Source organism: Cervus canadensis, chromosome 8 (genome assembly GCF_019320065.1).
Source record: "Cervus canadensis isolate Bull #8, Minnesota chromosome 8, ASM1932006v1, whole genome shotgun sequence".
Lineage (NCBI taxonomy): Eukaryota > Metazoa > Chordata > Mammalia > Artiodactyla > Cervidae > Cervus > Cervus canadensis.
In genome coordinates this window covers 33,186,529-33,213,664 of record NC_057393.1, presented here as the reverse complement: position 1 = coordinate 33,213,664, position 27,136 = coordinate 33,186,529, and the positions used below count along the sequence as shown (strand labels likewise).

Here is a 27,136-nt window from a genome sequence, read left to right as displayed (position 1 = left end):
GTTGCAGCCCTACTCTGTGGAAAGAGCCGGCGGAGTCCCCAGACTACCAGGGCCAGACCCGCATGGGCCACTGAGACTTGGAGTCCCTAAGAGCTGGCCCATCCATTAGTCATCACCTTTGGGAATTGATCAGGCTGAGAACCATTCCATCATACAGCATTAGAGAGCAGTGCTTGATTTGTTTCAAATCCAGGTTCGTATTATTGAGTCCCTACTGTGTGCTGAATACTTTGCTAGGATTGGTGGAGGGCAGATGAGTTCAGTGCCCAACTCTCGTCCTCACTTTAGAGCAGGCAGAAAGTGAGCTTGCAGGGTAGGCTGTAATGAACAAAAAATACGTTACTATCAGTGCTGCTGCTGCTGCTGCTAAGTCGCGTCAGTCGTGTCCGACTCTGTGCGACCGCATAGACGACAGCCCACCAGCCTAGTGGAGATCGTAAAAGGACCAGAGTCAGGGGAAAAAAAAAATCCTGGAAGATGTGAGGTTTGAATGAGGCTTTGAAACGTGGAATGCTCTAGATTAAGGGAAAGCTGGAAAAATCAAACAATGGAAATGCCAGGGAATATAAAGAAGAGTTTGGTCTGAGTATAGCTGAAGGTTTATTTTGAAGAGTGGTGAGCAGGGCTTAAAGTGGGGAAGTGGACAGAAGCTTTTTTGGCCTCACTTAGAGAAAGGTGCTCCGTTTAGAGTTTCTCTCCAGCAGGGACTGTAAGTACAGGTGCCAAGATACATGTTCAGGTTTATATAAAATACAGCATCACAGGACTTAACTTGTGTCCAGTTTCTAGACCTCATGGTTCTCAGTGCTCTATGGATTAATACATTTTTATCAATCCTGGGATGAACTTTGTGGGTAGTAAAATTATATTGCATTGTGTGTTGGATATAATCTTTCAAAATATACTACGGTTTTTATAATTTGTCACCTATTCAGTTTTTATGTATTATAATGCCAGAAGTTTCAAGGGAATTAGACCCAATCTTTCTTGACCTACAGAAACAGGTTGTGATGTTTTCAGGTTTAGTTCTGAGAACAATGGATGATTTAATTTTGATGCCTTTCAAAGACGTGTACAGATTCATGAATCAGAAAATCCTTTGTCAAGACATTGTTCCTAGGTTTTCTTTTAGAAAATAAGATCACAGTTAACGAAAAGATACTAATTTTCAGACTTAGGTATGGAACACATGGAATTCATGCTAGTTTTTGTGAAACACTGTGAAATAATTCTGTCTCACACTTAACTGTAGAATTTTTTGGTTAAGTTCCACCTTTTCCATATGCCAGTACCAGTAAAGATTAAATATTACAGATGATCAATAACTAAATAGTATTAAAGGCAATAATGTGTTTCTTTGTTTAGTTTTTAGTTAAATTAAAAATTTTACATAGCATAAGTTTATCTTATGCATCAAAATAGTTATTTTCTCTCAGTAATATATCATTCTTAAAAATATTTCTTATTTATTTAGAAAGTGGAAATGAGAGAACCATCATGAAAAAGATTTCAAAGAGAAAAGAAGACATTTTTAGAAAAGTAAGGTATTAATGGAGTTTATAAGGATTTTGATTATGCAAAATAGCTCAATTATAAATGTAGGATAATCTTGGAAGAAATGATATATTTGGTTTTATATACAAATCATACAGTTCATATGTTAAAAAATAATGTGAGAGTTTAAGGGTGATATACTGTTTGATCTGTCAATTATGTAATTAAGAGTATTAGAGGTGAATTATTTATATATTTGCTTATTTATTTGTTCCCTTATTTAAATATTTATTTATCTATTCTCTCAGCCACCCACCCAGCAATCAGTTCCCTACTTTGCTAAAAAAAAAGATGTTTTTCTTTTTTTTCATTCAGCAAGTGAAACATTTTTAGAACTGGTATCTACATGTCACCTGCAATAATTCCAATTAAGATTCATATTTTATTCCTGTCTTCTAAATGGGGATGGGCAGTTATGAAAAGTATATCCAGCATGTTGGGTGATATTATTAGGAATTAAAGGAGACCTCTATCAGTGGCATTGATGTTCCATCACACCTTCAAGGTTTGCTGTCCCCTTGGTCAAGAATAAAAGTAGGTATTTTTAATTTTGTTGAGGAAAATGCTGAAGGTTTATTAAGAACAGAACATCTTAGTTCGTATTGACCTTATTCAGCAATTCTTAAGTGTGGTACAGAAACCACTGGTGGATTTTGGAGTTCTTTCAGAAAGTGTATAGATTAAACTTGCAACTATGGTCATATCAATACACTCATGTCAATACCCTGCTTTGGCTTTTGACTCGAATCCATGTTTTTACTGTGATTATAAATCTGATGTGTGTCTGCTTGTGCCTCCCACTCCAGCTGCACACTAGTTTGGTTAGCATGTATAGTTGTTGTTTAAAGAGTCTTTTGCTATTCTATTTTTTTAACTTAAAATGAAAACCAAACCTATCCATATTGTGCTGAAAAAGAGTTTAACATTGCTAGTATGGTTTCATTTTGGAATATTGAGGTTTAAAAAGTGGTGGAGGAAATAAATGCTGATTTTAACATGTTGAGTTTTTGATAATGGTAGGATATTCAATTAGGAATATCATTAGGCAACTAGAAATATGGTATTCAGGAGAGCAGTCAAGATTAGAGACACATTTAGGAAGTCATGGGAATATATACATTCTGCAAAGCCTTTGAATGTACCCACATTTAAGCTATTAAGAGAAGTGTGACCAATGAAGGCTACAAGGAGTAAGTGACCAGAGAGGTAGAATGATAAGAGGACAAGGATCTGGAAAGCTTTTAGAAAGTTATTCCAAGCTACAGAGTACTCAAGTAGTAGCTAACATTGATATGGTGTTGAGTTTCAAAGTATTTTTATGTGTTTGATCTCATTTGATCTTCCTAAAAGATACATGAAGTAGGCAATATATGAACACTAGGAACTAACTACTGGATTTTATCATTAAAATGTCCTTTTAAATATTACAGAGAGCAATTTCTTAATTTAAAAATCTCCTATGTGTAAAGAGCTCATGCCTGCATGCTAAGTCACTTCAGTCATGTCTAGCTATTTGCGACCCTATGGACCATAACCCACCAGGTTTCTCTTTCCATGGAATTCTCCAGGCAAGAATACTGGAGTGGGTTGCCATGCCCTTCTCCAGGGGATCTTCCCAACTCAGTGATTGAACCTGTATCTCTTCCTTCTCCTGCATTGGCAGATGGATTCTTTACCATTAGCGCCACTTGGGAAGCCATAAAGAGCTCATACCAACTGATAAAAGAGTGAAATTTAAGAAAATAGGCAAAAGATATGAATTGTCATTTTAAAGGAGATAGCTTTCGAAGGGCTGCTGCTGCTGCTAAGTCACTTCAGTCGTGTCCGACTCTGTGCGATCCCATAGACAGCAGCCCACCAGGCTCCTCTGTCCCTGGGATTCTCCAGGCAAGAACACTGGAGTAGGTTGCCATTGCCTTCTCCATTCAAAGGACTGATGAACTTATGAAAAAATGTTAAATGCCGCAACAAAAAGATGCAAGGTAACCCTACCCCTCTTTTCTTGCAGATGTCAGAAGACACAGATAACACTGCAGTAGAAGAAAATGTAGAGAAGCATCTCCAAAAAGGTTCTCAATAAGTATACCACGGCTCTGATGCTGCTGGGTTTTATTTTTTTAATATAGATGACTAGTCCTACCCCACAGTTTCATTTGGGAACACAGTTTCTTAAAAGATGAGTTCAAACAGAAACTAAACTTCCTGTATAATATTTAATATGAGTAGGCATAAGGAAATAATGGTAAAGTCAGTGCATGTAATAAAATTAAATTTTGTTTCCTCTCTCTTTCTCTGCAACATGGAAAATCTCCTCATAATTCAGACTGTGTTCAACCATAAAGATACAGAGATCTAGAACATGCTTCAGGAAGCTTCAGATCTCAGGAAGAAAGATGTATAAACAGTGGTTTATCCCTGCTTCATTCATCTAGCACATATTTGTTAAGCACCTACTATATGCCATGTGTCATTCTAAGCTGAGAATAGAGTATATACAAACCAACTAATAATTTTTAAATTATATCACAGAATACTGCAGTTAAGAATGAAGATGTTTGGGGACTTTCCTGGTGGTCCAGTGGTTAATACTGCACTTCCAGAGTGTATGGGTTTGATCCCTGGTGAGGGACCTAAGATCCCACATGCCTTATGGCCAAAAAGTTAAAAGAAAAAGAAGAAGGTTCTCATGACCTATACTGATTTAGCTTTATGCTCACCGTTTATTTTCACCATTTTCTATTTACCATTAAGTACTCAAAGGCAGGGAGAAGAAAAAGAAAAATACAAGGCAAAGTGACCATTAGGTCCTCTATTTTCTGGGTCTAGGACCACATGATTCCCGTCCTTCTCAATCCATATGGTAGATCATCTGATGGATGAATCAAAAATAATCCATGGCTTAGAGTGCACTCAGCAGCTGGAGCAGTCTTTATACTCAACAGGATTGTTTCATTTCCTGTAGGAGCTGGCAGGAATTGGGGTCAGCAGTATTATACTGAATTTTCAGAACTGACATAAGTGGTTAAAAATGAGTGTTTGAAGACTTACCTTTCTTTTTTTCAGATTCCTGCCTCTTCAGTTTAATCAAGTTGAAGTATTGATATTTATTTATTTTGTAGACTATAGAGCAGATTATATAGAATGGCTTTGATATTTATTTTGTAGACTGTCTACAGTTTATATAGCATATTACTGTTTTCATGGTTTTTTTTTTTCCTAAAAGGTAAAAAAAGGTTTCTCAGCAATTTTTTTTTCCTAGCCTAACTGCAAAATTCAGTCCTGATCATGGATCATTCCAGATGAAAAGGAGGAAGGGTCTAAGCTCTGTTTCCTAGATTCTAAACTCTCATGGGGCAGTGATTTGATCTTTATAATTGTCATGATCCAAAGAAATGCATATTAGTTAGCTATTTAATAAGTACTCTATTGCTGTTTAGTTATACTTTAAGAAAGTGTCATGAGCTCTGTATTATGTTGGCTTCTTGATAGATTTGAATGTAGAAGAAAATCGAAGCATTATAAAAACTCTGAGAGGCAAAGTAAGAGAAAAGCTAAAAAATGCCAAGGTAATGTTAATTTTTTTTTCTTTCTTATTTTCAAATTTACTGTTTAAATGCAGCATGTATCATGGTGAACTTTTCTTTGTCAGAAAAGAGCTAAAATTCAGTTTTAACATAACTCCTTAAATCCAAAAAGCTTTAGATTCTTTTCCTTGCTTTTTTTCCTTCAAACCTAAAGCCAAGAAAAATTAAGTGATTTACTTGTGGTCACTATATATGACATCTCAGGAGAGAACATGTATATACTTTTTTTAAAAGAAAAACATTGAGAAGTCTTTGTTTTTATTCATTTTTGGCTGAAGACTTATGAGCATGATTAAATCTATATCTGTTTCCATACTCTTCATTTGCATTGTGTTTCAGATTAATCAAGGTGAAAAATCATCAACTCAACTGCTCATTGATAATAAGATATATCAGTGGTCTAAGGTGAATAGCTCTTTTTTAACTTTTTAAAACAGCTTTATTGAGATGTACTTTACAGAGCAAAAATTCACCCATTTTAAGTGTACAGTTCAGTGAATTTTAGTAAACTTACAGAATTATGCAGTCAACACTATAATCCAATTTTAGACCATTTTTGTGACTCTTGTGCCAATTTTCAGTCACTCTCTATTTCTACTTGACATTATTTTTTATCCTAAAAAATTATAATACAGTATTTTAGGTGATCCCTGACTTACAGATTTTGTTCTAAAATCCAATGTGTAATCATATATTTGAAACTTGAAATGACAAAACATTTTGAAAGAACTGTGTTATTTAGAGTAAAGGCAAAGCAGCTTTAACAAAAAGATGCAAACTAAAATGTCTTCTTTAAGGTAGAAGTTTTATTTCTCTTTAATATAACAGATAAGTAGTCCAGGCTGCTAGGTGGAGAAGGACACGGCAACCCACTCTAGTATTCTTGCCTGGAGAATCCCATGGACAGAGGAGCCTGGCAGGCCGCAGTCTATAGGGTCACAAAGAGTCGGACAGAAGCAACTGAAGTCGGACTGAAGTGACTTGTATGTGCACACACCAGGCTGCTAGGAGAGTTCTGCCTCTTCAACACTTGGTTTCCATCCCTGAGTCCAGGGGCAAAACTCCAGGGTTTTCATTTGCTAGCCAAAGGCAAGGCAGGAGGAAGAGAGCCATAGGATTGCAGATTGATCTCTTGCAGGACAAGACCTGCAAATTGCACACCTTATTTCCGCTAAAAGAACATGGGTGCATTGTCTAGATATCTAGTTAAAAGATTCTATTATTAGAGATAGGAAAAAAGACAATCATGAACAACTAGTCATTTTGCCATAAGCAATGAGAGTATTAAACCCTACAAACTTTAAAATGCAATGATCATTTCTTGGGTTTTTAGAAAATTCATCTGTGTCCTCTTTGTAATGTCCTTCTTGGATTCTTAGTACAAATTATTTTAATTAACTTTAAAAGTAAAAACAGACTAAAGAAAAGATGTTTGTCTATATGTTATTCATTCAACAAATGAATAAAAGTGTGCCTAGATTGGATATAATTTAACTATGAATAGTAAAAAAAAAAAAAATAATAAGAAATTTGTCAAGATCACTTCGTTGAACGTCAAGAAAAGAGGTGAATAGGAAGAGAAATTGGCTTCTAAGAATTTCCATTACAAACTACTAAATTGGCATAGCTGCTCAGGAAGTTGAGGATTTTAGCAAATGACTTTGCAAAGACAAAGGGAAGTAAAAGTATATACTGACAATTTATATATAAGTATTGTTGAAAGTTAATGGACCACTATGACCCACCTCCCAGAATATTGGAAATAAAAGCAAAACTAAATAAATGGGATCTAATGAAACTTAAAAGCTTTTGCACTACAAAGGAAACTATAAGTAAGGTGAAAAGACAGCCCTCAGATTGGGAGAAAATAATAGCAAATGAAGAAACAGACAAAGGATTAATCTCAAAAATATACAAGCAACTCCTGCAGCTCAATTCCAGAAAAATAAATGACCCAATCAAAAAATGGGCCAGAGAACTAAACAGACATTTCTCCAAAGAAGACATACAGATGGCTAACAAACACATGAAAAGATGCTCAACATCACTCATTATTAGAGAAATGCAAATCAAAACCACAATGAGGTACCATTACACGCCAGTCAGGATGGCTGCTATCCAAAAGTCTACAAGCAATAAATGCTGGAGAGGGTGTGGAGAAAAGGGAACCCTCTTACACTGTTGGTGGGAATGCAAACTAGTACAGCCACTATGGAAAACAGTGTGGAGATTCCTTAAAAAACTGGAATTAGAACTGCCATATGACCCAGCAATCCCACTTCTGGGCATACACACTGAGGAAACCAGATCTGAAAGAGACACATGCACCCCAATGTTCATCGCAGCACTGTTTATAATAGCCAGGACATGGAAGCAACCTAGATGCCCATCAGCAGATGAATGGATAAGGAAGCTGTGGTACATATACACCATGGAATATTACTCAGCCGTTAAAAAGAATTCATTTGAATCAGTCCTAATGAGATGGATGAAACTGGAGCCCCTTATACAGAGTGAAGTAAGCCAGAAAGATAAAGAACATTACAGCATACTAACACATATATATGGAATTTAGAAAGATGGTAACGATAACCCTATATGCAAAACAGAAAAAGAGACACAGAAATACAGAACAGACTTTTGAACTCTGTGGGAGAAGGTGAGGGTGGGATGTTTCAAAAGAACAGCATGTATACTATCTATGGTGAAACAGATCACCAGCCCAGGTGGGATGCATGAGACAAGTGCTCGGGCCTGGTACACTGGGAAGACCCAGAGGAATCGGGTGGAGAGGGAGGTGGGAGGGGGGATCGGGATGGGGAATACGTGTAAATCTATGGCTGATTCATATCAATGTATGACAAAACCCACTGAAATGTTGTGAAGTAATTAGCCTCCAACTAATAAAAAAATTAAAAAAAAAAAAAAAGAAAGTTAATGGACCAGCTAAGTTGTAGATACAAATAAGATATAGGATAAGCTTTTGTATTTTGCATATTTTTAAATTCTTTGGCTCCTAGGAACTAGCTGTTTGATTGATTGACTGATTGATAAGCTAATTCTTCTCCCAAATCTCTCTAAAAACAATCCATTAAATGTATCTGAGAAAGAAGTGATAGGTGATTTACATTTAAAAGATTCCTTTATGGTTTTGAAAAGTGAGAGTCTATTTATATTCATTTCAGCACTGAATACTGGCTTACTGTTGTTTAACCCATAGGCTGAAGTTCCACTGGATGAAGGTCTTTCATTTTTCGTTCTGAGTGGTGAAGAAGACTCAGCTATAGGCCAATCTGCAGAGCAGGTTGGATTTGTTCCTCCTGAAAATACAGGCAGATTTAGTAGGATAGGGTTTATGAAAGAGATTTACATGGTCACAAATAAAAAGCTGGGATTTAAGATGAGAGCTTGATATTACTCAGCTGTCAGGGCAGATCTCAGCTCTGAAGCCAGGTTTAAAGCCCTACCGGGGGTGCAGTAAAGATAGCTTGGAAGGTACAAAGAGCTCCTCTTTGTGGTTGAAATCCTCAAAGAGATCCCCTATGTGAAGATACCTCAAATCTTGCTCAAGGTGTCAGTGTCATATCTTGTTTGACTTTTGAAAAAAAATGCCACAAAAATTTCTGATTTTCAAATCTTTTTTGATTTCATGACAGAGATTTATACAGAAAGTATGAGGATGCGATGACGTGATACGAACCTAGGTGATACTTTACCTTGTTACTCAGTTTTGTCAGAGTTGATCAAGGTCATGTACAGTTATCTATTCAAAGGAATTTTATGATTAATTCTTTTTATTTAATTATTTATCCCTAAATGTATGTTTTCAAAAATTAAGGGATTTTTATTTATATGACTCACATACTCTGTCTCCTCCTTTCTTTCAGTATATGTAGATTTTAAGTTATACAACTACAGTCATCTAAAATGGTGATTTTTTTGTGTGTGAAGAGACATAAAATTTCTGATATGATATAAAAGTATATGTTTTTACATTTAGTAATATATCTACTTCAATATCTCCATTGTTTGAAACTTTTATATATCATATTTCAGAAATAATTGATCATCTGTCACAGACTTCTATTTGTATCTTTACTTTACTTGTTTTTCTTAAATAGCATCCTGAAAAGAACATGACTGCTCCACGTTACCTTAGGTAGTACTGCTTTCTGAAAGGTGAAAAAGATGGGGCTAAAGATCACATGGCTTGATATCCCTAGACTTTGCTCTGTACTATAAATTCTCAACAATTGGACTGTCATAGTTCAATATCTCAGAACATTTTTCCATAGGAGAGGAGAGACTTGTGGTTCTTTTTCAGTAGTATTTTGTTGAGAATTGCAATGAAGGGCTATAGGAAAATCATAGTTTCTGATATTAAGCCTTAAGTGAGTTCTTCAGTGTTCAATGAAAGTTCATTGTAACATGGTTTCAGTTTGAACTTGAACTGGGTGGCATAGATCAGAAAGACTTGATGGCAGGATTTTAGTACATTTTATTTATCTGTACATTAATCATTGGGAACAAGCATGTATACTTATTTTTCTTTTGAGATTCAACAGAGATCAGTAAATGGTAGTTACCACAAACATTTTTCACTTGATGATGATTTACAGAACTTTTCTGAGGGCCAAGATGAAGATTTTGTGGAAGAAGTCATTTTCCCAGATTTACTTGAAGTGAAGGCTGCTGATTATGAAGATGACCAAGAACAAATAAAAAAACAACAGGCAAACATTTTTATTCCAAGTAGTTCTCCAGGTAAAGTTTTTTCATGATAAAATATTCAAGTTATTAATGAGTCATAGTATAGGATAATAGCTTCTTTGTATGGTGGATAGATAAAAAGTAATGATCTAAAATTATAGAAAGTTTTCTGTATTCTTTGTGCTTTCTCTGAGTTTAAGGGAATTGGTTAAAAGAGCTCATTCATTCTTGGTGTGTGTCTGTGTCTGTGTCTGTTTCTATGTCTGTGTATTTGACCTTCTGGTAGACTTTCAGTTCAGTTGCTCAGTCGTGTCTGACTCTTTGCGACCCCATGGACCGCAGCATGCCAGGCCTCCCTATCCATCACCAACTCCTGGAGTTTACTCAGACTCATGTCCATTGAATCGGTGATGCCATCCAACCATCTCATCCTCTGTTGTCCCCTTCTCCTGTGCCTTCAATCTTTCCCAGCATCAGGTTTTTTTCAAATGAGTCAGCTCTTCACATCAGGTGGCCAAAGTATTGCAGTCAGCTTCAACATCAGTCCTTCCAATGAACACTCAGGACTGATCTCTTTTAGGATGGACTGGTTGGATCTCCTTGCAGTCCTAGGGACTCTCAAGAGTCTTGCCAAACACCATAGTTCAAAAGCATCAATTCTTTGGCGCTCAGCTTTCTTTATAGTCCAACTCTCACATCCATACATGACTACTGGAAAAACCATAGCTTCAAATAGATGGACCTTTGTTGGCAAAGTAATGTCTCTGCTTTTTAATATGCTGTCTAGGTTGGTCATAACTTTCCTTAAAAGGAGGAAGCATCTTTTAATTTCATGGCTGCAGTCACCATCTGCAGTGATTTTGGAGCCCAAAAAAATAGTCAGTCAGCCACTGTTTCCACTGTTTCTCCATCTATCTGCCATGAACTGATGGGACTGGATGCCATGATCTTAGTTTCCTGAATGTTCAGCTTTAAGGCAACTTTTTCACTCTCCTGTTTCACTTTCATCAAGAGGCTCTTTAGTTCTTCTTCACTTTCTGCCATAAGGGTGGTGTCACCTGCATATCTGAAGTTATTGGTATTTCTCCCAGCAATCTTGATTCCAGCTTGTGCTTCATCCAGTCTAGCGTTTCTCATGATGAACTCTGCATATAAGTTAAATAAGCAGGGTGACAATATACAGCCTTGACGTACTCCTTTCCCGATTTGAAACCAGTCTGTTGTTCCATGTCCAGTTTTAACTGTTGCTTCCTGACCTGCATACAGGTTTCTCGAGAGGCAGGTCAGGTGGTCTGGTATTCCCATCTCTTTCAGAATTTTCCACAGTTTATTGTGATCCACACAGTCAAAGGCTTTGGCATAGTCAATAAAGCAGAAATAGATGTTTTTCTGGAACTCTCTTGCTTTTTCAATGATCCAGTGGATGTTGGCAATTTGACCTCACGGTTCACATATTGTTGAAGCCTGGCTTGGAGAATTTTGAGTGTTACTTTATTAGCGTGTGAGATGAGTGCAATTGTGCAGTAGTTAGAGCAATCTTTGGCATTGCCCTACTTTGGGACTGGAATGAAAATTGACCTTTTCCAGTCCTGTGGCAACTGCTGAGTTTTCCAAATTTGCTGACATATTGAGTGTAGCACTTTCACAGCATCATCTTTTAGGATTTGAAATAGCTCAACTGGAATTCCATCACCTCCACTAGCTTTGTTCATAGTGATGCTTCCTAAGGCCCACATCACATTCCAGGATGTCTGGCTCTAGGTGAGTGATCACACCATCATGATTATCTGGGTCATGAAGATCTTTTTTGTACAGTTCTTCTGTGTATTCTTTCCACCTCTTCTTAATATCATCTGCTTCTGTTAGGTCCATACCATTTCTGTCCTTTATTGAGCCCATCTTTGCATGAAATGTCCCCTTGGTATCTCTAATTTTCTTGAAGAGATCTCTAGTCTTTCCCATTCTATTTTTTCCCTCTATTTCTTTGCATTGATCACTGAGGAAGGCTTTCTTACCTGTCCTTGCTATTCTTTGGAACTCTGCATTCAAATGGTTATGTCTTTCCTTTTCTCCTTTGCTTTTGGCTTCTCTTCTTTTCACAGCTATTTGTAAGGCCTCCTCAGACAGCCATTTTGCTTTTTTGCATTTCTATTTCTTGGGGATGGTCTTGATCCCTGTCTCCTATACAATGTCACCAACCTCCATCCAGAGTTCTTCAGGCACTCTATCAGATCTAGTCCCTTAAATCTGTTTCTCACTTCCACTGTATAATCATAAGGGATTTGCTTTAGGTCATACCTGAATGGTCTTGTGGTTTTCCCCACTTTCTTCAATTTCAATCTGAATTTGGCAATAAGGAGTTAATGATCTGAGCCACAGTCAGCTCCTTGTCTTGTTTTTGCTGACTGTATAGAGCTTCTCCATCTTTGGCTGCAAAGAATATCATCAGTCTGATTTCAGTGTTGACCATCTGGTGATGTCCATGTGTAGAGTCTTCTCTTGTGCTGTTGGAAGAGGGTGTTTGCTATGACCAGTGCGTTCTCTTGGCAAAACTCTATTAGCCTTTGCCCTGCTTCATTCTATACTCCAAGGCCAAATTTGCCTGTTACTCCAGGTGTTTCTTGACTTCCTACTTTTTCATTCCAGTCCCCTATAATGAAAAGGGCATCTTTTTTGGATGTTAGTTTTAAAACGTCTTGTAGGTCTTCATAGAACTGTTCAACTTCAGCTTCTTCAGTGCTACTGGTCAGGGCATAGACTTGGATTACTGTGATATTGAATGGATTGCCTTGGAAACGAACAGAGATCATTCTGTCGTTTTTGAGATTGCATCCAAGTACTGCATTTCAAACGCTTGTTGACTCTGATGGCTACTCCATTTCTTCTAAGGGATTCCTGCCCACAGTAGTAGATAAAAGGGTAGACTTTAGTGGTAGAGTATATGATAGTCCTCTTTTGCTTCTTGTTCGGTCAATCCCAGTTTACTGTTTTGGACTTGAAAATAACATCTAGGTTTTGTTATTAAGTGATCAACCAGCTTAAACTGCCAGAAGATATGATGCCACGCATTTTAGAAGAAGAAGGATTGTATATTCAGAAAAAGCCAGAAATATATAAAAAGACCTGCAACAAAATGGAAAATCGCCTGCTTAAACTAGAAGAGGCAAGTTCACTACCTGATAAGCTAAATCACCACTGGCAGTATGCAACATTTGTTTTTAGTGTAATATTTAATTACTATATTCTTAAATATTTTTAATAGGGAAAGTGTTGGTTTGAAGAAAGTGGAGAAATAATGTCATTACCTTCACCTATTAGGCGGTCATGGAATTTCAGACTAAACGTAAGCAAGGAACCTTTAAATCCAGCCCTGAAGACCATGTATAGAAAGGTAACCAACAGTTTATTTGTGATTATGTTTAGAATTCTTGTAATATAAATTATAACTTGTATATTTACTTGTATACTTATTTTGTTAATTCACCTTTTGAGGATATTAGTAAGTCTAGTAAAGGCAAAACTATGATGAAATATTAAATAGCCATTAAAATTTTGTTTTCAGGGAATATTTAATGATCTGGGGGAGAGCTCAGAATGTGAAGTTAAAAAAAAAAGCAGAATGTGAAATTTCATATGATCCTATCTTTATAAAAGTAGATAATGAATGAATGAATTTATCAATGAATAATACAGACATATGTGTGTATATAGATAAAAAGTCTGGGAAACATATCAGAGTTAATAATTATCTTTGGATAGTAGGACATAGGCTTATTTTTATTTTCTTTCTTATACTCTCTTCTAGATTTTAGAAATGAATATATATTGTACTTATAACCAAAGAAGCAAATTTTATGTGTATTTCAGAGCACATTATGAAAATTAGCAGTTCATTAACCTAATGAAAAGAAATATTTAGACAGAAATAGTTATATTAAAAACTGGGCATGAAAAAAATTTAAATAAGAATTATGTACTAAAACTTAATTGCTCAATCACTTGCCTTTGTTGTTGTTCAGTCACATAATTGTATGACTCTTTGCGACCCCATGGACTTCAGCACACCAGGCTTCCCTGCTCTTAACTATCACCCGGAGTTCACTAAAACTCATGTCCATTGAGTGGTGATACCATCCAACCATCTCATCCTCTGTTGTCCCCCTTCTCCTCCTGCCTTCAATCTTTCCCAGCATCAGAATCTTATCCAATGAGCTGGCTTTTCCCATCAGGTGGCCAAAGTATTGGAGCTTCAGCTTCAGCATCAGTCCTTCCAGTGAATATTCAGAACTGATTTCCTTTAGGATTTACTGGTTTGATCTCCTTGCTGTCCAAGGGACTCTCAAGAGTCTTCTCCAACACCACAGTTCAAAAGCATCAGTTCTTCGGCTCTCAGCTTTCTTTACAGTCCAACTCTCACATCCATACATGACTACTGGAAAAACCATAGCTTTGTCTAGACGGGCCTTTATTGGCAAAGTAATGTCTCTGCTTTTTAATATGCTGTGTAGGTTGGTCATAGCTTTTCTTCCAAGGAGCAAGTGTCTTTTAATTTCATGGCTGCAGTCACCATCTGCAGTGATTTTGGAGCCCCCCAAAATAAAGTCTGTCACTGTTTCCATTGTTTCCCCATCTATTTGCCATGAAGTGATGGGACCAGGTGCCATGATTTTACTTTTCCTCTTCTAGTAATTATATGCCTTTTGTAGTCAATGCTTTTTCTTAAAAAATGCCTTTATTTCTTTCTTTTTTAAAAAAAATTGATTTATTTATTTCAATTGGAAGCTAATAACTTTACAATATTGTAGTGGTTTTTACCATACATTGACATAAATCAGCCATGGGTGTACATGTGTTCCCCATCCTGAACCCTGCTCCCACCTCCCTCCTCATCCCATCCCTCATATTCCAGTAGCTGCAACATTTTAACAGCAAGAGCATTTCATTCCTTATAATGCTGATACTTCTCAGCCTATATAGAAAATAAGGTTTCTCCCTAAATTGAAGAGATTTATACTTTTGGAGGTCTCCTTATCTTTTTTTAACACGTGAGAATTTTCTTTCTACATAATATATGCTCTCTTTTCTTCTCCACAGTCTCTGTTTATTTCTCAGACAATCTAGAAAAATTTTTTTATTTCCTTATATCATAATATGTTTTTAGTATCTTTATACCACTTATAAATTTATTTCAGGATTTTCTAAAAATACACCAAAACTTCTTGCTGCTAAGAAAATCTTTTACCATTTTACCATACAAAAATGCATTTAAGCTTTAATTAGTTGTCCTACTTTTAAAATTAAGACAAATACAAAGATTTTTTTTCATGAACGAGTGTTGATATTTTTACCAAAATTCCTTGCTGTTACCCGTATTTGGAGTAGACAAACCTGTAACAGTTTTACCTTCTGTTTTTAAATTGGCTTGTTGTACTTTCTGATGAGTATCTGTTGGCTCTTTCAGGTTCTCTTAACAGGACGGTCAGATGTTTCATTGCTTCTTTCGACTTTTATACAGTCACCAATACCATGCAGATCTTGCTGTTAGTGGTTTTTCTCCACTCACTTGTATTTTTGGATTCAGTGGAGATGTTTTCAGATGCAATTTTGTTTAAAATCTTGTCTATGGATTTTTGGTTTTGCTATCTAGTTACCCTGCTTGTTTTATAAAGATATTTTGGAGTACAGGCATATCTCTGAGATATTGCTGGTTCACTTCTAGACCACCACAGTAAAGCAAGTCAAATGAATTTTTTGGTTTTGAAAAATTTCAAAAGTGCATGTAAAAGTTATGTCTACACTAATCTGTAGTTTATTAAATATTCAATAGCATTATGTCTAAAAAACTCAGTGTACATATCAGAATTAAAAAACACTTTATTGCTAAAAATGCTATTAGTAACTGTCAGCGGAGCTTTCTGCTCTTTTCTAACTTCATTCAAGCTAATTTCAGTGTTTCATGGACTCTTAGAGTTGGGAATAAATATGTCACTTCACCAAGCATGTAAACTTGAGTATTAAAATTCATTCTGTAGCACCATTCTTAGCAGGTGATATTCTGGAATTAGTGTCAGACAAATACCTCTGCCTGCCTTTCCCTTCTGTCTTCTCTACAGTTTTTATTATGCACAGCCAGCTATCGAGGCAAGGTTCATTTGGGGTTTCTCACTGGGAAAGAAAAATCTCAATGCTGTAAGGGCCATTGGAGCAGAGATGATAGTTTGCAGATTAAGTCTGGCTCCAGATGATTATTAGATCATCACATTAACGAACTATTGACCCACCAATTTTAAACACCACTTTTTTATCGTGATCCTTTAGGAAATTACTTGGGGGCTTATAACTTGAAAGTTCAGCCTCTGCACAGAGTAGTAAAGTAGATGACCATTTATAGTAAGGTGATTAAAATGCTCCAATATAAATATATGAAATCAAGGGCTATAATCAGTTTTAAGAAAGGAGCAAATAATTGTTTTTTACTTTTCTGTGTCTTCATTTTCTTACAGTTAGCATGTTACTTTTATAAAAAGTTACTTGTAATTAAAAAAATAGAATCGAATTAACATTGTGTAAATACTTTTCTTTAAAAGGCAGTGAAATCTGATCTAGAAAGCTCTGTTAGGAACAAAATGGAAGGTCAAAGGGAAATGTACCAATTAGATCTTAATATAGTGGGTTTGCAATTCAGTCATCATCCTCTCTTCAATCAAGAACAAGTATTATGTGCTAGGCTGCTCCAACTTTATGAGTGTTTTCAGGACAGGCAGCAACAGAATTTACCACAGCTGCTTTATGAGAAGGTAAGCATGGTTTTCATTACATTTACAGAGCTGACCTTTAATATTGAAAGAAAAAAAAACTTCTTAGTACAGAGCAAGTTATGGTGGAATATTTCCTTAGCACTACAACTATTTAACCAAATAAAGCTTGATTTCAGTTTTTCTGAAAAGAAATTGTAGGAATTAACTGGCCAGGGAGACAGACTCAAACATATCCTGCAGGGTATTTAGCATTTATAGTTTGTTAATCAATGGTATTTCTTGATCCTATGACTCAAGAAGAATATTTGAAGTGATTACTATTTAAAAGAACCAAATGACTATTTCAAGTCTTGTAAGAAAGTATTTTTGATAAAAATATTAGTGATCCTGAACCTTCTATAGAGTTTAATATGAGAATGATGTAGCCAACTAGTCATCTAATGACGTGCATGTATGTGTGCGCTTGTGCGTGCGCATGCACGCATGTGTTTTTGTGTGTGTGGCACATGCACTCAGTCATGTCCAACTGTTTGTGACCCCATGGACTGTAGCCTGCCAGGTTCCTCTGTCCATGGAATTCTTGCCTGCATGCATGTTAAGTAGCTTCAACTACGTCCGGCTCTTTGCAGCCCTATGGACTGTGGCCCACCAGGCTCCTCAGCCCATGGAATTCTCCAGGCAAGAGTATTGAAGTGGGTTACTTCAGGGGATCTTCCAGACTCCGGGATCAAACCTGCATCTCTTATGTCTCCTGCTTGGCGGCAGGTTCTTTATGGAAGCCCAATGACATCATAAAGGGTACATAAAGTCTGAGGAGAAATCAAAGAAATATACCCAGTGACTACTTTTATAAATTTGTACCTCTCGTTTAGACTGTATACTGAGTTTTTGATACATGAATATTTTGTTAACTAGTGTTCTCTCTGAAAAGATATCTGATAGGTCTCATTCAGCTAATTAATATACTTAAATATTTAGTGAGGTATTTAGTTAAATAATCAAGCCTAGTAGGGTCACCAAGACATTTCAATAAAGTAGAAATGAATTATACCTTAATATATTTGCTTTTTAAAGTACAAGTGCAAAAAAGAAGACTTAATCCATTTGATTGAATTTTCATGTAGCAAATGTGTGGGAGTACTTCCTAAATGAATCCTATGAATTAATAAGGTCAGAATATTTCCTAAAACAAATGTTGAATATTCTAACTTTTAGTTTAATATGACCATTGTTTTTCTGAATGAAAGAACCAACTCTGAAACTAATATGTAGGTCATTGAAAATATGATTTGTCTATTTAATAGTTTTCCAACACTGTTGTGTAATCTTTGAAGCCTGATCTAGCAATAGCAATTTTGTTTCACTAGAATACTACTTATTACTGTACATAAAAACTCATTTGTTTTTCATGTAGCATGGCTTTCTGTGTAAAATAATATTGAAGGATCATTATTTCCAACATTTTTCTTATATTAATGATTCTTAGGAGCCAAAAGTAATTTCTTAGTTGCTTTTTACTTTTCTTTTCTTTATTTAAAATGTGCACATTTATTTATTTAAAATGTGCACATAAACATTTTCTCCAGTTTCCTGGTAAATTGTAAAAAGAGAAATTTGGTAAGGCATGTGTATGCCCTTCTAGAATGAAAGAGAACTGTAGGAGGGAGGGAAAAAGGCCAAGGGTTGCAGGGTGTGACCATTGGTCTTCTACCAAAATACTGATTTCTAATTTTTGCATCCCTTTAGTCCCTTGATGTGAAATATATGGCTCTGCTCGTTCTCGGTGTGTTCAAACGAAGTTCAAAGTAGTAGGAGACTCAGTGACATCCAAGGATTTATTAAACTGCAAAATGTCCTGTTATGTGAATGTGAATTCTACTTAAAGAACACGGAGAAATATTGTAGACAGTATGAAAGAGTAGAACGGATCCTCAGTTTTGCAGAGTTCTGCTGTTGTTCCCTCTAGTTTACACAAGAGGGAAATTGCACAAGTAATACAGGAGTTCATTCCCACTGTAAGAGATTCAGTGTAGTTTCATACTGTGAAAGTCTCACTTCAGTCTTCACCTCGTGGTTTAAACTACAGCTTTAAAGATCTCTTTTCCATGTTTCTCTGTATATACATATGCCATGATAGATTTTAAGATAAACTGGATCTTCTGGTATGTATGATTTGGTAACTTGGCTTTTTAAAATTACTTTTGAGTCTTGGAGCTTGTCCCATATCACTGTATATAGACCCATAATATACATGTATTTTAATATGTTCAATCACTCAGTCTTGACACTTCTTATGGTCATGAATGACTTCATAAATGACTTCTTAGGTCATTTCCATCTTCTTACGATTACAAATAATAAAGCAGTGAACATCCGTGTGTCTATGTATTTGAGCACATGTGTGAAAACTTCTGTAGGCTAGATTTGTAGAAGTGAAAGTTCTTGGTCAAGAGTAAGGGTGCATGAAGTTTAAGTTTTTATCAGAGTAATGAATTGCCTTTCCAAGAAAATTTTTCAGTTTGAGTTTCCACTGATAGTACAGGACAGAGCTTACTTCCCAGAGTCCTAACCAATAGTTGATATTACTTGCCCAGTTTTCTGTATAGCTTTGTTCATCTTTATAAGAGTTTTCATATATATATATATATATGTACAAATATATATATATATACACATATAACCATTTACACATGTACATACACACACATTGCATGTACAAAATGTATATCTTTTTAATATGTTTTAAATATTTTTATCCCATTCTGTTACTTGCCTTTTGACTTCATTTTTCCTATCTCTTGCAAATATTTAAAATTTTATGAGGTCAAATCTGTCAGTTTTTTGCTTTAGAGACTTTAGGTTTTGTTGTTCACTTATTAAATTTCCTAGAACAGTTAGCATATTTTTGGTTACTTGGCATATCTTTGGTTACAGTTCACAGAAAGCTCTCTCAATTTTAAACAATAAGGAAAAGGTATGACTTTCTATATCAAAAGTTCCAAGTTAGGGCAGTTCTGTAGTTGGTTAATTTGATGGCTCAACAATATGAACAACCCTGACTTTTCTAAGGACAAGTACTCCTCACTGGTTTTTTTCCTAGAATAAAATTTGTGTACTCTTACAGAGTTGATCTTCCATATGAACATTAGAATTAGCTTGTCAACTTCTATTTTAAAGATTCTCCTACCATTTTTACTGCAGCTGCTTTGAAAATCAAAGTGTTAGTCTCTCAGTCACATCTGACTCTTTGCGATCTCATGGACTATAGCCCACCAGGCTTCTCTGTCCATGGAATTCTACAGGCAAGAATACTGGAGTGCAGAGCCATTCCCCTGTCCAGGAGATCTTCTGACCCAGGGACTGAACCTGGGTCTCTTGCATTGCAGGCAGATTCTTTACCATCTGAACCACTGGTTATTATATTAATTTTGAAAGAAATTTTATCTTTAAAAAATTGGGTTTCCTCATCCAAGCATGCAGTATGTCTTCACAGTTGTTGAGGTCTTCCCTTGTGTCTTACAGTAAAAGTTTATACTCATTGACTCCAGTCTTGGAGTTCCCACAAACTGTCCCTAACTGTGGTAGGCTTTTTCTGCCTATCCCTGTAATAGAGAACAGTTTCCCCTGCTTTTATTGCTTTGTCGATATTCTCTGTGGATATTTCTCTTTGTTTTATAGTTTCTTCAGTATATTTTGTTGATTTTATTTTATTTCTTTTCCTATGTTGCTATATATTTATTCTTTTATAGAGAGATATAGATGTAGATATAAATATAAAATACTTATATAGATATGGTTGTGATGATGGCAGTGGATATGGATAAAGACAGATACCTTTTCTGTAACCATGAGATATTAGGTAGATAAAATAGATTCCTGTGTTCAGTCTTCTATCTTGATTGATTGATATTTCTTTATGTTAATTGATCAAATGACTACCTCGAAGTTTCATGGCGTAATGTTTATTTCTTAGACAAATATTGAGGCTCTTTTTCAGTTCTGCCCCAAGGGACTTTTATGAAATATATTTCGGAAGACAAGACAGTAATACAAAAATGTATACACTTGTGTTTCTGCTGCACATACTTAGACCTACAGGTGAATTGGAGTGATAGTAACAGGGGGATGAAGTGTACCAAAAAAGCTCTTTTGTTTTAGCTTAAAGCACTGACGGATGCTACCAAATTAGCAAATGAAAATTCGGAATTAAGCCAGCTGACCAGAAAATCTTTGCAGGATTATTATTGGCAGATAAGGTAGGTTTTAGGACATTCTTGTACTCATCAAGCATTTATTAAGGAGCTTGTTTAAACAAAGTATTGTACTATGCTGTGGAAGATGTAAAATAAGAAACTAACAATATCCTTACTATTTTTAAAATTGAAATATAGCTGATTTACAATATTTTGTTAGTTTCAGGTATACAGGAAAGTGATTCAGTTGTAATTTTCAGATTATATTCCATTATAAGTTTTATCAAATATTTGCCATTATAAGATTTATCAAATATAATTCCCTGTGCTAAGCAGTAAGTCTTTGTTGCTTATCTATTTGTTGTTGTTGTTGCTTATCTATTTTATGTGTAATAGTTTGGGTTAACCCAACACTTCTAATTTGTTCCTCCTTCCCTCCTTTCCCTTTGGTAACCTTAAGTTTCTATGTCTGTGAGTTTGTTTCTGTTCTGTATACAGATTCATTTGTATTATTTTTTAGACTGCACATATAAGTGACGTTATATAGTATTTTTTTACTCTTTTGACTTGCTTCACTAAGTAAAATACTCTCTAGGTCCATGCATGCGTGCATGCTAAGTTGCTTCAGTCATGTCTGATTTTTTTCGTCCCTATGGACTGTAGCCACCAGGCTCCTCTGTCCATGGGATTTTTCTCGGCAAGAATACTAGAGTGGATTGTTTTGCCCTTCTTCAAGGAAATCTTCCTGACCCAGGGATCAAACTTGCATTTCTTATATCCTCCTGCATTGGCGGGCAGGTTCTTTACCATTAGCGCCTCCTGGGAAGCCCCTGTAGGTCCATATGTGGTTGCAAATTATAATACTACATTCTTTTTTATGGCTGAGTAATATTCCATATTTGTGTGTGTGAGGGGATATACACATCTTAAACCAATCATCTGCTGATGGACCCTTGGGGCTTATTTCCATCTTCTGGCTGTTGTAAGTACTGCTGCTATGAACATTGGGGTACATGTATCTTTTCCAATTAGAGATTTCCTTTTTTCTGGTATATACCCAGGAGTGAGACTGCTGAAGATCCCTAGTCTTTAGGCAGTTAAATAAATGGTTCCAACTTTTTGTAACATTTTTGTGTAAAAATATTTAATAGAAGTATCACATGAAAGTAGTTGTTTTATTAATATGATTATTTATTTAAAATGTATGTTGATTAAAAACTATTACAAATTTACTGATACCTTTCAGTTGACTTGAATCATGTTTATCTCAAGTGTTTGTATGTTTGAGAATTAGTCTGCATACACATATGTGCAAGATATATTATTAATTTAGTCTAAAAGTAATACTCAGTGAGTATGTAGAGTTAAGGACCCTTATTTTAAAAAATGGTCTACAATTTGGGAATCATTAGCTAATAGACTAGTTAGGAAGAGAAATTAGGAAAGTATAAAATAATTGGAAAAATAATTGAAAGACAATCCATAATTATGTGTCAAGGAATCTCCAAAAGCAGGAAAACTCTGGGAGGTACTTATTGGGTAGAAAGTTAAACTTACACAAAGATATGGACAACTCTGAGTGATTTGATAAAGAATTTCTCTGACTCCCTGCCCATTGACCTAAAATGGCTCTACAAATTCTTAACCACTGGGGGCAAGTTGTTTTAAATAATTGGGTTTCCTTGAATAGCCTAAGTCAGTATAAACATTGTTACTTAAGGAAACTGACATATGCCTTGTACAAGTACTGACACATAGTGAACTATCTCTGTAAATAGTAGTTGAATCAATGAATGAATAGAAACCATCAGTATTTACAAAACAGTAAATTACTGTTGTTTATAAGGTTAACTAAAACTTAAAGCCAAAAACACTCATTGGCATAAAGAATGCTGAGGAAGTAAGGAAGGACTAAGGAGCAAAGAGTGGTAAATATGTGGCTAAGTCTCAGTGAGCAGTCATGTAATGATGTTTTACAGGGCATAAAATTAGAGTTCACAAAATGGCTTAAAGGTAAGACATAACACCATAAAACTCCTAGAAGAGAGCATAGACAAAACATTCTCTGACATAAATTGTACCAGTGGTACAATTAGGTCTTAGGTCTATCTCCCAAGGCAATAGAAATAAAAAACAAAAGTAACCAAATAGGCCCTAATCAAACTACAGACTTTTGTACAGCAAAGGAAACAGAAAAAAAACAAAACCAAAAAACCCCCAAGAAGACAGCCTATGGAATGAGAGAAAGTATTTGCCAATCATGTGACTGACAAGGGCTTAATCTCCAAAACGTATAAATTGCCCGTACAATTCAATAACAAAAACTCAAACAATCCAATTGAAAAATGGGCGGAAGACCTAAATAGAAATTTCTCCGAAGAAAGTGTAAAGATGGCCTGTAGGCCCATGAAAAATACTCAACATCACTAATTATTAGAAAAATGAAAATTGAAACTACAATGAGGTACCACCTCATACCAGTCAAAGTGGCCATCAATAAAAAGTCTACAAATAACAAATGCTGGAGAGAGTGTGGAGAAAGGGAATCCTCCTACCCTGTTGGTGGAAATGTATGTTGGTGTAGCCACTATGGAAAACAGGATGGAGGTTCCTGAGAAAACTAAAAATAGAATCACCACATGATCCAGCAATCCCACTTCTGGGCATATACCTGGGTAAAGCTATAATTCAAAAGATGCGTGCACCCCTATGTTCATAGTAGAACTATTCACAATAGCCAAAACATGGAAATAACCTATAATAAATGTCCAACGACAGATGAATGGATAAGGAAGGATGTGGTACATATATACAATGGAATAGTACTCAGCCATAAAAAATGATGCCATTTGCAGGTGAAACTAGATTGTCATACTGAGTGAAGTAAGTCAGAAAGAGAAAAACAAATACCATATGATATCACTTCTATGTGGAATCTAAAGTGAACCTATCTACAAAACAAGCAAACTCACAGACATAGTGATCAGACTTGTGGTTGCCAAGTGGGGAAGGAGAGGAAGGAGCTGGGAATTTGGAGTTGGTAGATGCAAACCATTGCATTTAGAATGGATAAACAAGAAGGTCTTACTGCATAGTACAGGGAACTGAATACAATTTCTTGGGATAAACCATACTGGGAAAGAATATTTTAAAAAGAATGTATACACATGTAAAACTGAGTCACTTTGCAGTACAGCAGAGGTTGGCACAATATTATAAATCAACTATACTTCAATAAAAAGTAAAAACAGTTAAAATATAAAACTTTTAGAATGGAGTAAAGAAGGGAGAAGGGTAAAAATAATTAAAGATATTTGCATTGGCGATTAAGACTTTAGTAAATCAAGGACTTACATTTTAACTTACAACCTCTAAAGGAAGAGAATAAACAGATATAGTTTCCAAATCAAGAGGAAAATGAGATAATAAAAAATACCCAACCGATCCAAAAGAAGACAAAAAAAGAGAAAAGGGAACATAGAAACATAAGACAAGGAGAAAGCACAAAAGAAAATGGTGAAGTTAAATCTAAATATATCTAAATGGGTTAAGCAATCCATTTTTATATAGACTGGATTATATTACTTTGGTATTCAAGTAGTATACTCACTATCCCATCAGGCAAAGTACTTCTAAGTTTGAAGCAGTAGTTCTGATTGTTAATCTGAAAAAAGTATGATAAATATACTACAGAATGTCCAGAAAACCTGGGAATACATGGATTTTAGTAGAGTACTTTTGAATAGTGAAAAATCTTAAAGACACATGAATCTCTAAATGGAATTTCATTCTCTATATGACGATGTGGATAAAATGAAAGAAAGAAAAAAAATGAGGTGGGGAGCCCAGAAGAGTTAGTGCAGTAAACTGTTTGAACCCATTTGTAATGACTTGTAGCTCTAATCCACCAACATGGTTTTGTTTTTGTTTTTTTTTTTTAATTTTTATTGGAGTCTGGTTGCTTTACAATGTTGTGTTAGTTTCTAGTGTATAGCAAAGTGAATCATATCTATATATGTCTCCTCTCTTTTGGATTTCCTTCGCATTTTGGTCACTGCAGAGCACTGAGTAGATTTTCCTGTGCTATACAGTAGTTTCTTGTTATCTATTTTATACACAGTATCAAATGCCAATTCCAATGTCCCAGTTCATCCCACCCACCCTCCTTTTCCCCTTTGGTATCCATATGTTTGTTCTGTACACCTGTATCTCTATTTCTGTTTGTAAATAGATTGCCTATACCATTTTTTTTCAAATTCCATATATTAATATATGCGTTCATATGTGCTATTTGTTTTTTTCTTTCTGTGTCTGATTTACTTCATTCTGTAGACAGTTTCTCAATCCATCCGTGTGTCTACAAATGACCCACTTTCACTCCTTTTGTGACAATAATACTCCATTGTATATATGTACCACATCTTCTTTATCCATTTCTCTGTTGATAGACATTTAGGCTGTTTCCATGTCCTGGCTATCATAAATAGTACTGCAGTGAACATTGGGGTGCATGTGTCTTTTTGAATTCTAGTTTTCTCTGGGTATATATATGCCCAGTTCACTAATGTATTTTTAATCTAACATTATTGTTGTAGTAATACAAAACAACTCTATGAATTAGAAAAGGAAAAGGACTTTTCCCTACTACACAGTATATTACAGACTTGGAAACAGATAAAATCCCTTCGACAACGACAAGGGTTTACAAGCACTTCAGTAAAGTTACAGTTTCAGAGGTGAGTGGCTGCTCTGTTTGTTCTTATAGGTCTTCTGAAGAGTTGCCCACTAATCCCTGGGAATTAACAGAAACTGGGAAAAAAGCTAGAAGTTAGTCAACTGCTTGATGTAGTCAACAAAGAATTTGTATCTTGAATATAAAAACAGTATTTACAGCTTTAAGACAACTGTTTTCCAGAGCAGCTGCACCATTTTCTGTTCCCAACAGAGCATATGATATCAAAGAATCTCCTTTTTAAAAGATTAAAATTTAAAGACTAAACTTTGTACTGAAAAGTGTCAACCCCTGCCATCTGAAAGTATTCCAGATGACTGGGGTTTTGCTGGACTACTAATGGAAGAGGAATAATAGTAATGCCTACTTCGTAGGGTTGCCGTGAGAATTAAGTGAGTTAATACGTGTAAAGTACTTAGAACATTGCCTGGCATGTACTTAGTAAGTACAGTGTTTGAGTTAGCTGGGAGTAATTGTAGTAGTTGTAGTAGTTGTTAGTGATGGTGGTGGTAATAGTGGTAGAAATAATAGTAGTACAGTAGTAGCAGTTGGTGGTGCTGGTGGTTCTCATAGAAGTGGTAGTAATGCAGTAGTAGTAGTTGGTGGTGGTGGTGGTCATTGTACTAGTGGTAGTAATGCAGTAGTAGTAGTTGTTAGTGGTGGTGGTGGTGGTGGCAGTCACTGTATTGGTAGTGGTAATGTCATGAATTCCTTACTGTTTACGCGTAAACCCCAAGGAGTATACCTGATTTACCACTTACTATTGCTATAGTGTCTTGCCCTTACACATGCTCATGTTCACAGCTTAAGAAACATGAGACGGACTTGCTTGGTCCACTTGGGCCACCACGTGCTTCGTGGTCCAGGGGTTGACTCCACACTTAACCATGCAAGGGGTGTGAGTTCAATCCCTGGTTGAGGAACTAAGATCATACATGCTGCCTGTTGTGGCCAAAAATTAAAAAAAAAAAAGAGGAAGCATGGGTTATGCCCTTAAATTTGTATCTTCCATCCCCATTGGTTCCTTATTCTCATCAGAGAGGTTTCTTAATATCCTTAGAAAGGGCGTAAAAATACTAACAGTAAATTAACTGGGCTTCTCTGGTAGTATTTAATAAGTAGGGAGAAATCTGTGAAAACTGAGAACAAGCTTATGAAATTTTATATTTATATGCATATATATATGTGTGTATCATACTGATAATTTCCTTGGGATGTAAAATTATTTCATAAGAGATTGTGATGTATGTGTGTACTGTGTTGGTACGATCTCTAACAACTCAAATAATTCCATTATTTCTGCTTTAAATAATTCTACTTTTTATTAATTAGGTTGAAAATGAATAAATGTGATGAACAAAAACAAGAATTGTCAAAAATGTGGGGGACTGAGAAGAAAACTGAAGGAAGAGCATTTAAGAACAGGAAGAAACAGGAGGTATTTACACTGCAAAATAACATTCAACTCATCCTAACTGAGTTATAATATTTGTTTGATAGAATAGTGATAGAATAGGAAATCTTGATATTTGTAATAGTTACCCAACGAAATGACAAATAAAAAAGTTTAATTTTAAGAATAATTGTCCTAAGCAGTGAAATTAC

At 35.6% G+C, this 27,136-nt stretch overlaps 1 protein-coding gene across 1 annotated transcript in view; it reads left to right on the top strand.

The window, feature by feature from the left end:
- The window catches only part of CC2D2B (coiled-coil and C2 domain containing 2B), a 96,653-nt gene that overhangs the window by 1,826 nt on the left and 67,691 nt on the right, over nucleotides 1–27,136 (top strand). The window contains exons 2-14 of the mRNA XM_043475855.1: nucleotides 8–193; nucleotides 1,475–1,539; nucleotides 3,563–3,623; nucleotides 5,044–5,120; nucleotides 5,478–5,543; nucleotides 8,359–8,442; nucleotides 9,758–9,902; nucleotides 12,875–13,011; nucleotides 13,111–13,239; nucleotides 16,436–16,645; nucleotides 20,765–20,862; nucleotides 25,395–25,535; nucleotides 26,864–26,969. Coding sequence (XP_043331790.1) covers nucleotides 1,498–1,539; nucleotides 3,563–3,623; nucleotides 5,044–5,120; nucleotides 5,478–5,543; nucleotides 8,359–8,442; nucleotides 9,758–9,902; nucleotides 12,875–13,011; nucleotides 13,111–13,239; nucleotides 16,436–16,645; nucleotides 20,765–20,862; nucleotides 25,395–25,535; nucleotides 26,864–26,969 — 1,296 coding nt within the window. The 5' untranslated portion in view covers nucleotides 8–193; nucleotides 1,475–1,497. The remainder of the gene's footprint in view (nucleotides 1–7; nucleotides 194–1,474; nucleotides 1,540–3,562; nucleotides 3,624–5,043; nucleotides 5,121–5,477; nucleotides 5,544–8,358; nucleotides 8,443–9,757; nucleotides 9,903–12,874; nucleotides 13,012–13,110; nucleotides 13,240–16,435; nucleotides 16,646–20,764; nucleotides 20,863–25,394; nucleotides 25,536–26,863; nucleotides 26,970–27,136) is intronic.